The sequence below is a fragment of the Eucalyptus grandis genome, chromosome 8 (assembly GCF_016545825.1).
Source record: "Eucalyptus grandis isolate ANBG69807.140 chromosome 8, ASM1654582v1, whole genome shotgun sequence".
NCBI lineage: Eukaryota > Viridiplantae > Streptophyta > Magnoliopsida > Myrtales > Myrtaceae > Eucalyptus > Eucalyptus grandis.
The window spans coordinates 46,252,837-46,266,693 of NC_052619.1; the positions used below are offsets into that span (position 1 = coordinate 46,252,837).

Sequence of the window (13,857 nt, forward strand, 5' to 3'; positions counted from 1 at the left end):
ATGTAGCTAAAAAGAAAAAATACTTAGCAAGACAACTTGGACTAGAAGAGATGATAAAGAACTTTTTTTTTGGTTATATTTATGACCATCTAGGCATACAAAATATGCCATTTATTTAAAAACGATCAACCAACCATCGCTTTATGATAAGTGGATATATACGCAGGTTGTTCGAATCTCTACATAAGATTCTAGATGTTTAGCTTATGTGCGTGTGATGAATTAGTTGACAAAGGATTGACCATGGTTCGTGTGCTTCCACTTGAGGCTACACAAACGCACTCATCTCTTTGAATTACAAGTATTGTTTCTAGCAGAAGTAGCCATGCCATTCAAGTGCGTGGTGAAATTACAAGCATTGGCGAATTTACAAGGATTACTTACAAAACTCATCTTTATAAAGTGAGAGGGTGTGCTCTTTATGCACCACATAATCAAGTGAATTCTAATCACTGGTGGCTTGAGTTATGATCAGAGCCAAATTTTGAAATGAATATGTATCTCACTTTTTTTCTTTGATCATCCGGAATGTCTATATAAGTTGGTTTTCTTGTTCTTGCAGGACTTTGAAAATTTGAAGTTCATTAACTTGGGTGGATGCCATTCACTGGTTTGTATGCCGGACTTCTCTTTTACTCCAAATCTTGAGGAATTATATCTCGATAATTGCAAAAACTTGGAGCATGCTCACAATTCAGTTGCATATCTCTGTAAGTTATGGTTGTTGAATTTAGAAGGGTGCTCGAACTTGCAACGATTCATTGATATTCCGAATAAGAACAACAGCTTGCGGGAAATTTATCTAAATGGGACTTCAATTGAAGAACTTCCTACATCCATTGAAAATCTTCTCTCTCTCAAAAAGATGTATTTATTTGATTGCAAGGGCTGGCAATCCTTCCGTCTAGCATTTACAGGTTGCAAAATCTTGAAGTCTTACAACTTCATGGCTGCTCAAAACTAATCGAGTTTCCAAAAGAAGAGGTGGATTTGAGTGAACCCCATACAGAGACGGGATTTCCCAAGTTATTGGAGTTGAATCTTGCGTTTTGCCTTCTATCAAAAGAAGGATTCTTGGAAAACCTTTCCAGTTTTCCCTGCTTACAATATTTAAATTTGGAGGGAAACAATTTTACTAACCTTCCTACGTGCGAGAAACGATATGACTTGAAAGGTTTGAATGCTTCGAATTGCCAACAACTACGAGAGGTTCCTGAGATTCCAAGGAAGTTGAGAAGACTAGAGGCATACAATTGCAAATCTCTTCAAGTGAATAATTTGTTCAAGCTTGAGGTTACTCTCTCTCTCTCTCTCTCTCTCTCTCTCTCTCTCTCTCTCTCTCTCTCTCTCTCTCTCTCTCTCTCTCTCTATTAATATGGAGTCATGTACATGTTGGCTGCATTGAGTGTTTGTGCATTGCAAAAGGCTAAAAATCTCGGAATGGTGGACTAATTAAAAAAAAAAGAAGAAGCAAACGTGTAGAAAGTGATTATGCATGTATTTGTGATGGAGGTTGCTATAAGACAATCCAAAGGATATTCTCTTTATTTATAGAGCTCTAATTCGCTGTTGAATTACAAGGTTCACCCAATGAAACACTTCAACAATACATGTTCATCCAATGACAAAATCTTCGACAATACCTATCCTATTTCCACCAATTAAATACAATAAAATATTTGTATTGCTATTGCTTACTACGTCTAAAAGTCTAGGACTACCAATTAACTCATTGAAGCTCCTGCTTTTAGGTGCCAATTTCAAAAAACTATCTAACAGTCTACATCTATGACAGAAATTTCATCGCCAAATAAATCGCCAAGTTATTCTACCTGGAGGAGAGATGCCAAAGTGGTTGCTCCCCAATGAAGATGGTTATATATCTTTTGTGGCTTCAAAGGATATGTATAAAAAGATCCTAGGAGTAGCATTCTGTGTTGTATTTCGAGTAGAAGGAACTAAAAAAAACTGGACATTTGAGGTTATGGGAGTTGTTGATGGCAAAGTCACAAAACACATGAGGTTTGTGAGGTCATTCAATTCGGATCATGTGTGGCTCGAGTATATGGAATCAAAGAAGGTGTGGACAGTAGACCCTTTCAGTCCAAATGACTCGAGTCATTTCCACTTTAGCATTAGAACATTGGGTTATTGTTATTCTGGGACTATACGTATGACTGATGAATTAATTGTGAAAAAGTGTGGATTCCGACTAATATGCAAGCCACTAGAGAATGATGCTGAGGTTTTGCTTGAAGATGATCAGTTGCTAGATCCAGCTTTACTTTACGAGGTTTTGCATGAAGATAACCCCGCGAGCACAGAGAAAGAAAATTCAAGTGAAACAGAAAATTTACAAGATAGTGAACCGTTCACAAAGAAAGAAGAATTGAACATGGTCGACTTCTCAATTGAGGTTCTCTCTCTCTCTCTCTCTCTCTCTCTCTCTCTCTCTCTCTCTCTATGCTTGTGCATCTGCATGTGTGGATACGGAGTGTAAGGTGTATGTTCGGCGCACGTAATCCAAAAGCTGAAACATCTAGGCAGACAAACAAACTAAATATAAAGTGATTTTGCACATTTATATAAAGCTTAACGAAATCTCAAATTGGTGCGATGACAGAGACCTGATGTTCGTAATTTCTGTCTTGAAAAATAATGTTGAAATCTTAGAAAATCTAATGAACAATGGACACATAGTTCTTGACGTTACAATTGATCATAACAACCCACACCATTAATAGTACTAGATCAACTCTACGGACCCAAATAAAAACTACACGATGATAATAATTCAATAATTCACATGAGACCTTTTTCACTCTTTGTTGCATTAGATTAAGATGGTTGTTTTTGCAAGTGAGATACAATATGAACCAATTCTATTTGTCTATATCCCTGGGAAGAGAATATCTTCAATCCTTGTTGTGGCAAAAGTCTCGTGATTGTAGTCATGAAAGGGCAAATTCAAACAATAGCTGTATGATAATATTGTAGAGTAATGGTAATTGGGTTAAAGAAAGCGATAGATTATGAGCAGACCATTAAATAAATGGGTTATATTATATCATTATATAAAAATATCATAAATTACTGAATATGCAATTTTTGTGAGTTAATTTTGATTAGTCTAACATCATTTTATAGTATAACGGGTAAAAGTTCGAAGCGAATAATACATCCCTTGATTACCATTTTGAGAGAGAGTTTGAAAGCGACAAAACGAAATGGCATAAAAAGCCCAAGCGGATTACTTGGACATTGTGATTTAATTTAATTTAATTTATAGAGAGTATCGGATTTGAGATTCTCCTTTTATATGAAGTTAGGGTAGACATAAAAGGTGAAAGTGGTTGGGATGAGGCTGGTATGTGGAGTGGGCATGCATTGGTTTTTCCTTTTTGATTTTCATTAATTTAAGTGCAATTAGAAGTTTTTTCTTTTATTTATTTTAATAATGTTAAGTTTGTTGCAAGTAAGTTGGAGTTTAATTAGGACAGTTTGTACTGAAGAATCGGTGATGTCTAAAGTGAACTCATTACAATGAACATTAGACAAGGGGGTCTAATAAGGACAATTAGAGCGCGTATGATAACTATTTTATTTTTATTTCAAAACTATTTTTATGTTCCAGACTTGTTTCGGAATAAAAATCCATTTGATATAACTATTTCATTTTTTATTTCAGGAATAGATTTTTACTTCATAAATATATTTGGAATATAATTGAGAAGTAACTTTTTTTTTTTTTTAACAAAACTGAGAAATAAAAGCTCTTCTTATCATTTGTTCTTGCTATTAGCCAACCACCCATATGCTACCGTCAGTTGTCGTCAACCATCTATTGCCACTAGTTGCCAACCACCATCTTTGCTCCCTGGCCACTAGTTGTCGTTGCTTCAAAGGAAGAAATTTTATGTCGTCATCAAACTTATATTTTTGCTTAAAAACTCATCTAATAATATAAATAGAAAAATTTATTTCTCTTCTAAAAATTAATTTATGACCAAAATGGTTATTATTTATGCTCTTAATTTCTTGGATATGTTGTTCTATTTTCCATCAAATTTTAACTTCCTATATAGTACACTTGTATCGTATGAGCTACATTTAGGGTGATTCAATCTAATATTAGGGGCAGCTAGCACTTGCAAGGGAGTCATTGCCAACATAAGTAAGGATCAATGTCTAATTATTGTAAAACTCTAGCTTCAGGGAGTTACTAGGAATATGCTCAAATCAAACTCTTCTTCTTGAACTAATTACAAACTTGGATACTTCTAACAATTTACTCATATAACAGAAGTATCGCTATTCCGGAATTAATGGTTGGTCTAGTTGGTCTGAATCTTTTGGATTGTTTGCCCTGGAACAGAGATGCCAGAGGTGTTTGTCCTTGTTGAAGACAGTACTATGTCTTTCATGGCTTCACAAGACTTGTTTAACAAGTTCAAAGCATTGTATCTGTGTGTTGTCGTTGGTGTAGAAGATGGAAAAAGGGAAGTATCTTTTGACATCATACCGCATGTTAACGACCGAAGGCGGAATGTGCTATCAGGAACTCTTGGTTCATTTGATACGGATCATGTGTGGTTTCAACTTTTGTTTCCAAATTTGTTGTGGGGATTTTTAGAGGGGGCATCGACTTTGGTCAATCTAATGAGAGTTTTCTACGATTTAGCCTTAAGATTAGAGTAGCGGGTGCAACAGTGAAAAGTTGGGATATGTGATGCAATGCTATCAACTAGAGGATGATTTTCTGGTTGAGCTCGAGAAGAATCGATTTATGGACCCAGCTTCACTCTATGAGGATGATGAGACTACATTTTACCTTGGGAGCCACGTAGGATATCCTTCCAGGGATGCACGGAGAGAGAGTTACGTGAAGACGAGGAAGAGGCTAGGCGGCGGCTATTCGAATCATGCGGCACACATATTCAATAGAAGAGGTGCATCATGCCTGGCTAATGTGCCTTCAGCATGGCGTGGGGCGCTGCGGGAGGTAAAGCCAGAGGTTTTGCGAAAAGATTCCAAGTCATTTTCCAAGTAATCTGTATTAGGGTAAAATGTGTGAATGTGTGTGAGTGCGCCCCCGGGGGGGGTGTGGCGGTGGGGCGGAGGAGGGCAAAATCCCTCCCTTTCTATATTTGGGCCAGTTTCTTGCCTTAGTTCTTCATTACTTTTGTTAAAAAAATCATTTAATTAAAGATCCATTCCAAAAAGAAATTGTTATTTGTATTAATAATTGAGCAAATCCAATGAGCATTTCCATCTCAAGCTTTTGCCAAAAAAAAAATTATTATATAGACACCCCATGCATATATGTAGAATACACTATGCTTGTACATAATTATAGAAGAATGAACTCATAACTTGAGATAATAAAGATGATTCGCAAGTTACTGATTAACATCTTATCTTCTAAATATGATTCAAAATAATTTTCTAGTATTTATTGTCTTACCTCTGAAAGGGGTTAAAATCTTTACATACTAGCAAATAGTGTTGCGTATACACAAGAAATTGATATTTGAAAGTCTAAGAATGTTTAATAAAGTAAAGATATTATTTGCTTGTAGAAAATATGACAGTAGCATTTTGCTATACTTCTGGTCTTGTTTCATTGTACTTTAGCTTTGGAACCTAAATTTTGTAGCGGTTAATATTAAAATGCTACAAATTTTAAGAAATTTCTATGAAGTTTTAAAAGTAATTTGAAATGCTTTTACATGCTTGCTTAGATATTGTGATCTCGAACAAGCGAAAGATTTATATAATCAAATATACTATAATAGTTATATGTGATGTCACATGATTGATTTGAATAATATTGTTACATAATAGTCAAGACTATCTTATTTCGTAATATTTAACTTATCAAATCATGGAAAGAAATAATTGGCAAAATACACAACATGAGGAATGTGATGGAGGATGTACCGACAAGCGTGATTCATTACCGCGACAAAATATAACCTATTTAGCTAACTGAAAAAAATTGTATGAAGCTCATATATAACTAACTCTCAAATGAAATATTTTTTTAAAACTCCATGTACTCGCTCATCTATCAATTAATTTCACAAAATTGCCAACCTTATAATTCGCTTATGTAGTGTTTATTTAGCTAAAAAGACGATCGCTTGTAGAATATCATCGCTAAACTCTCATTACAAATTTATGGAATTAGCTACTTTAAAATGTCACTCATTGTTGACATTTGGAATTTCGCCGACATATCGACCACGCAATTTTGTGATACGAATAAAAATAAATAAATAAGTGGGCAATAAAAGAAATGATGGATGAATAAAAATTAACCACCGTAAAAAAGGCCTCAATCCGATTTGGTAGCGTTTTGAAGACTCGGTCCAGCCCATTCCATTCCTCTGGCTGTCTAGGGGCTGTTTGGTAACCATCCAAACACTACCCGATTCTGATTTTTTGTTTCTGAGAGTAGTTTTGAAATAAAATCGTGTTTGGTAAAAATTCTGGTTCCGAGAACGAATTTGGAGTAGAATAAATAATAAAAAAAAGTTGATTCTTTAATCCCGAGAACAATTCTAGAATCAAATCTACCCAATTTTCTTTTTTCCTTCTCTTTCTTCTTTTATTCTTTTTCCTCTCTTGTTCTTCTAGTGTTGTCGCCGTCGCCATTGCCATATGTCACCGTCGCCGCCCCTCACTGAATGCCATTGTTTGTCATCCACAGCTGCCAGTCGCCGGCAAGCTTGCCGGAGGCTCGCCCAAGCTGGGCCGGGCGAGGCTTGGCCCACTGTGGCTAGGTGAGCTCGGCCTCGTCGGATCCGGGCGGGTCGCTCGCCCGGCCAAGGCTCGGCCAAGCCTCACTTAGCTGCCGGCAAGGCTCGACCAACAAAGGACGGCCTCGCCGAGGGCCGATGACACTGGGTGAGGTCGTCACCACCTTGAAGAAGAAGAAGGAGGAGGAGGAAGATGAAGATGAAGAAGAAGGGGAGGAAGAAAGGAAAAATATGAAAAAAAAAGGAAAAAATTAATAAAATTATTTAAAAATTTAAAAAATGATTTGAAGTATGAATGGAAATTTTGCTATATAGAGAATACATATTTAATTGTGTATTTTAATTTATTATTTATTATTTATATTTATTGTTTATTCCATAGTTTACTATTTGCTATTTAATAAAAATTTGATTAGTTAATATGTTTATTACTTAGTATAAATATAATTAATTAATAGAATTTCTATGATTTGATAAAATTTTAGAATTGGAATAGAAATTTTATGTAGTCATGAAATCTATTTCTTTTTTTTTTTCTATTCCAAGATCAAAATTTTGTACAATTATCAAACGCGTTCTTTTGCAAGAAATTGTTTCGAGAATAGAATAAAAAAGAATAATTTATGATCAGAAATTGTTCCCGAAAACACCAAACGTACTCCTAATTAGGGGTGAGCACGGTTTCCGGGTAGAACTAGGAACTGGAGAACCGCATCGGAGGGTCCAGTTCGGTTCCCAATTTTAAAGAGACCGGTTCCGGTTCCCGATTCTAAAGAGACCGGTTCCGGTTCCCATTTCCCTTTTTTTAGAAATCGGTGTTCCCGATTTTGGTCATAATTCAAAATAAAATAAAATAAAAACCCTAGCTTCCCCCCACAAGATTTCCCGCCACCGAACCACCACCACCCACCGCTCGTCCGACAAGTCGTCTCGCCGTTGAGCCTGATGAGCTTTCGTGCTGTCCGCGCCACCCCTCGCCACCGTGAATCACCATCGTCGTCCCCAAGCCACCGTCACTACCTCTTGCCGCCACTCGCTTGGCCGTCCAATCAGCCTTAACTCCACACCCCTTCGCCTTTGCCTCCACCTCCACCTCAACCTTCAGCTCAGTCGCACCCCCACTCTCTCTCTCCTTCCGCCTATCCAGTCAGGGGCGACGCGGGACACCCTTAGAGACTCCAGCGAGGGCCTATCGAATGATCGAAGACGAGACAATACGTTTTCCTCTACATTTTTGCTTAAGTGACAGATTGCTCCTTTGCATAATTAAGATGAGCAACATTGACAATTGCTCAACTTTCATTTCAAAATTTGGAAAAAATGAAAATTGCAGAAAGATGGACTGTTACTCGGTTCTGTTGGTGTTTATTGGTTCCATTGGGTTGAATAGTTGATTGTCATGCTGTTTCTTTTGTAAGGCCTCCTGAAGGTAGCATGAGAATCTTATGCTTCGTGTGCACAAGCTGAAGGTACTCGGCCTTGGCGAACCTAGCCAACGGTGAGCCCGGGTTCCGCGCGATGAAGCTCGATGGGCTAACAGACTTGAGCTTCTTGAATTGGTCGAAGGAGGCTTGGGGAGTGCACTCCTCGATGGACAACGACTTGTTCGCGAGCGCAAAGTCGGAGAAGTTGAAGCCCTCGAAGATCGATTTGGCCACGAACGATTTGATGGCGAAGTGCCGGTGGCCGGGCTTCGCGAAACTCGCTCGTGGCTTGATGAATCGGATGGCCTCGTCGAGGTTCCAGTTCGCCGCCTCCATCTCGCGAGCCATGGCTTTTGCGAAGTGCCTCACGGATCGTAAGGCGTAGTGGAGGACTTGGGCGAAGTGGGTCGGGCTCAACAACACGAGCTTGAAGTTATGAACAAGGGCAAGATGCCGCTTGCGTTGAGCTTCTTCTCCGACAACCGGTTCTCGAAGACGAGCTCGTTGAGCTTCTTCTCCGACGACCGGTTCTCTGTTATTTCATTTCTTTCTTTCTTTTTTCACTTTTGTTTGGCTATTGTTTTTTATGCTCCAGCAACTGCCAACACCTTTAAAGTTTCTGCTCGACATGGCACCCACTTCTTGCCCACTCAAATCAAGAGCGAAATGCCCAGCCTATGCTCATACAACATGCCCGTAGTTATTATTATGAAACACATTAACCATAAGGAATCAGCAAATTATACATTAGACAATGTTTTCTCTAGAAAACTATGAATTTAGTTGTCTATTCGGATGTAAATGATTTACATTGCTATGTATTGGCAGGTATTGAAAATGGAGGGCCAACTATTGAATTATTTTGTCTTTCGGATATTCGCGACCACTACGAAAATGAAATCAAAAAAAAAAAAAAAAACATGTTGGAACCACGGAACCGACCTTGGAACCCGTGACGGGGGTAGGTTTCACATTCTCGGTTCTGACGGGTAGGTTCCAGGTTCCAAAAATTAAGGAATTTGTACTCGAGGGTAGGTTCCAAGTTCCAGACGGAACCGAACTGGAACCGGGAACTGCTCACCCCTATTCCTAATCGGAGTTGTTACCCCTTCCTTTTAGCTCCATCGCCATCAATCGGATTGTCTGCATCATCTCCGATCGGTGACAGCCGCTGTCAAATCTCCCTCGCCGATCACTGCAACGGCAGCCATGACGGAGCAGAGAACGGACGCTCTTCACCACCGATAAAAAATTCTCTCGTGCTCTTTCTCCCTCACTTGGTGTGTGCGGGAGAGCTGAGGAACCAGCGAAGCCAGTTGAGGCTAAATATCTTTATCGAGCAATTTCGTCGTTGAATCGATTCGTTGCCTTAGCTTCGTCTTCACGAAATTCTCCAAGTCTTTTAGTGTCTTCATTTATTAGCAGGTAACCATTCGGATCGGAGTAGGACGCGGTCGATTCATCGAGACTCGATCATACGATTGTTCCGTGTTTGCCTTTTTCCGAGAGCTTCAAATTGTTATCTCAAATTGCTCATGTTATATTGCTCGCCAAATGACAGGAATTCCTATTTGTAGAACACCTCACCATTCATGTTCACCACATGTTCGACATTTTGCCTCAGAGATGATAATGACGAATTTGTCTTCATCATCGATCAATCTGAGATTGCATAGAGTGATCTGGATGTTCTTGTTCGACATGTTGATCATATATTGTGAATTTTGATGCTTCATCCTTTGATGGCAGAGAGTTCTCTTTTTTTTTTTTTACCCTTGGTGCTTTGGTTTACTTTGTCTCCTTTGGTTGTGCGACTGAATTGTCATATGGTATAACAGTAAGTCACTATACGTTGGTGGTGAATAATCACAGCCAAGCTATAACAAGTTCAATCTCGTTTTGATGCTCATAAAAGACCATTCCACCAAAGTTTGAGGAAGAGAGTCTTCAACATAATTTAATTCAAAATAAGCGGAAACAATACGAGAAATGCTCATGTATCAGAAGTTTAGTTAAGTTGAGAAATTATTGATATATAAAAGAAGTTATGTTAAGAAATGGCCATCGACCAAGTAATAATCAAAGGGAATTTAAGACTTATGAATAGAAGATATGCAGAGGAAAAAGATATGTTGAAATAATGCTCAAACCCTACCAAAATTACTGCTGATTTCCCTTTGAGTATCGTTGTAACGTCAATGTCAATGTCTCCATTCAAGCATCATTTGTACAAACTGTGATTAATTTCAATTCCAGCAATGTTAATGTCTCCTAATCTTGTTTTCAATTAATTTTGTTTGGCTCATTCCTTTGAGTTTAGCGTTCTTTGCTTTAATTTCCTTTACCCCTGCATTGCACCTTTAAATAATTCACAGTATTTCCACTTTAATTTCTGAGCAATTTGCTATTCCTGTCATTTAGATCGATTTCCATCAAACCATTTTATCCATTGCTTGCAGGAGCTAGCATGCATACACGCACACAATCAAAGCCATCTTTGGAAAAATTGTTTGTGAGCAGTTTAATCACTTTAGAGCCAAGCTCGAATCAGAAAGTAAGCTTGTAATTTGTTTTCCCAATTGCTTGACAGTCTGGTCAACTTACATTGAGCAAATTTGCTACAACATTATCATATAGATAAACATGCTGATGTGCACAAATGATTGCACTATAATAGGATTGTACAGTTAGATGCCATCGGTTCAAGAGGTGGCTCCCACCATGCGACAGTTTATCCTAACGAGGTTCAAGAGGTGGCTCCCATAGCATTACACTTCGTCACATGTGGCATTTTGTTTGCATTGTACACAAATGTCAGTCCATTTTTTATGCGCATGCATATTGTCATCTGTTCAAGTATCTCATTCTCAACATCTTACATAATGAATAATGATTTTTCAAGCGGGTTTGTGGTACATAAATATGTACTTGCTTTATGGTATTCAATAAGAGTAATGATTCCTGAGCCAAAAAAAATCTACCGAATCCATGTTTACCAAATTGAACTGGCTCTAGAAGAACTTTTTACATGTCCGCTTGCTAAATTCCAATTCGAAATCCGTAGTTTCTACTTTCCCCTTTGATATTAAGAAGAGTAGTGTACTAGACCTAAATTAGGTGATAGCAACTTGGAATTTTCTTTGCAGGATTTCAGTGCATAGATTTAATCCTTAGCTCATAAATCCAAAAATTCTCAATATGAATATTAGTATCTTTTGGCTTGATCAACACAAAAATATGAGAGAGCAAGCTTGCTTCATGTCATAGGGTGTGTTTGACTGATACCTTCCGTGACTCTGATAATGACGTATTCTTGGAAAATCGATTCAATAGTTATTTTATGAGTGGAGTGAACAGATGATATGTAAAGATTATCCATCTTATAGTTTTACGAAATGAGACTATATATTATGTTTTCCCAGTTTAAAAAAGAAGTTAGATAAAAAGGTATTTTGGTTTTATAATGTACCATTAGTTTTTGAACTTTTTATAGTCAATTGAGATCTTAAAACAACCTAATTTTATTTTAACTCCTTTACAACTGTGGTACTCTGCCCTCTTGTCTTCCTCGAAGAATTTATTTGCACGTCATGAGTTCACGCTTGATCAAAGGCTGCGGCACAATTACAAGGAGTTAATGGAGTGCCACGAAGGAATTATGATTGATGAGGCGGAGAGCGAGGGTGATAGTCTCTTTGGACTGCTCTGTTTTGTCCAAAATTCCACGAGGTAAGAATGGAACAAGATCATCTATGAATTTCGAATGATGGCTTGGGTGTAGAGCGAGAGTATAGAGCTTCCATAGCCAGTGACAGCTGCGTGAACAAGATTATCTCGCACTGCCAGTGCTTGTCCCTTCTTTATTTTGTCTTAAGAAACCCCATTGCTTGCTGTTGGCCAGGCGTTTGTGATTTTGCCTAAATGAATCCAGCTTCAAACACCCACTCCTCCCACCAAAAAAAAAAAATTAAAAAACTACAGGTTTAAATGTTTGACTACTATTATATCAATGCTTGGGTCAATTTAGATGGATCAGGATATTTCACATACAATTTCGTGTAAAAGTTTTTTTGGAGGATTGCTGCTATCCCTCGGTGTAATGCTGGGATAAAACCGGCATAATGTGATCGTGTCTTGTAGACTTGTCCTCGATGAGAATGGTTCTTATTGTGCTTGGGCAGCAAAAAATAATCTCATCCTGTTGGTGCATACCCACTAGCATGTATTTTTTTTCTTCCCAAACCTGTTAAGTTGTTCGTTTTTATATTGATATGGTAGGGACTTATGTTCATCACATGTTTAAAAAGTACCAACTATGGATCTAAAGTTGAAGTTAACTCTCAAAAATACTACTCTCTGGAAGACTCTAATTGAGCCGAAAAAATCGCAAGAGAGACAACAGAGCATGGGGGCAAGTTTCTGTTGGTATATGGAAATTGGTGAAGTTCTGGTTATGTTCCATTTGAGAAGGTTATCTAGTCGTAGTTTTGATTTTCTACTGCTGTGCTATCATTCCTAGAAAATATGATGTCGAGATGACTTTGTTTTCTTATGAATTAGAAAGTAGAAATGAGAAACGAAGTTTGAATTGGATGGCCTCGATTCAATGCTAGCTGACCCCAAGTTTATAATGCATCAGTTGTGGTGGCATAGATGGAAATATTCTTGCATGCTAGAATTACTTGGATATATGGCATATGCATCAGATATAGGTGATAAGTTTAAGAAAGATATACATTGGGTTGTCAAAAAAGTCCATACCAAATCGACTCGAACCAAACCACTTATTTCTGAGGGTTGTTCTTTATGTTCGGATATTATGTGGAAAATCGGGTATCATAAAATATCCTATACTCTTCCGGATGCTCCCAGATCCATCATTTGGTCTCTTGTTCCCAAATCCATCTTCTCCGCCGAAGACTTTCTGGCTCCCAAATCCCTCCAAGATCGTGAAGCTCTCTCACTCCTGTATCTATATTCTCCAAGATTGTGAAGTGCTCTTACTTTTGTTCCTTATCATTGTCTTTGCGTGCTCTATGCGTCTACTCCTATGACTCCTCTCTCTCTCTCTCTCTCTCTCTCTCTCTCTCTCTCTCTCTCTCTCTCTCTTCCCCCAACGCCCCTCATCGATCCTCACGACTTAAGCACAAAAGCGTCAAAGCAAACTCTCAAATCCATGAGGAGGACGATAGTCCAGTCCGGCTAAAGAGCAACTCAAACAAAATTATTTTGCTTGCTATCTACATTCCACTACCGTCAATTTCTTGTTTTTCTTCTTTTGTTGTTCTTGTTGTTGTTTCATCATTGTTACATTTGCTTGAATTCGCGATCCAAAGGAAGAGATTGGTCCATTGATCTTTGCATAAGTTCCAAGTGAGATTGATCATTTAAGGAGCTTGATTTTGCTCCATACTGTGTGACGAAATTGGTATAGGTGAGGAGTTCGATTTAGAGATGTGGCTTTATGGTACTATAGTGGCCACTGGAGAAGAGAAAAAACCACCAAAAATATATAAAAACAAAATAGGGTGATCCGATAACTAGAATTGTACTCTTTTTTCGAGTTCTATTTGGGTTGGTCTAATCAAAAAATGAAAGTGTTGTGAAAAATAATCTAAATAAGGTAAGTTAATCAAATCAAAATATGAAAGAGCTGTGAACTAACAATTTTT

General features: G+C 37.9%; 1 protein-coding gene across 1 annotated transcript; it reads left to right on the forward strand.

Annotated features, from left to right (window-relative positions):
- Positions 1-894: 894 nt before the first annotated feature.
- Positions 895-4,634, forward strand: LOC104457208. Its single transcript, XM_039299309.1, has 3 exons — positions 895-1,293; positions 1,796-2,416; positions 4,376-4,634. Exons 2-3 carry the CDS (start codon positions 1,844-1,846, stop codon positions 4,484-4,486), a joined length of 684 nt encoding a protein of 227 aa, XP_039155243.1. The 5' UTR covers positions 895-1,293; positions 1,796-1,843; the 3' UTR covers positions 4,487-4,634.
- The last annotated feature ends 9,223 nt before the right edge of the window (positions 4,635-13,857 follow it).

Bases quoted from the DNA above. Each gene is read 5' to 3' on its own strand.
- LOC104457208 (XM_039299309.1), top strand. From the start codon at position 1,844: ATGCCAAAGTGGTTGCTCCCCAATGAAGATGGTTATATATCTTTTGTG. The intron at 2,417-4,375 runs GTTCTCTCTCTC...GCCCTGGAACAG, and splicing joins TGGTCGACTTCTCAATTGAG to AGATGCCAGAGGTGTTTGTC.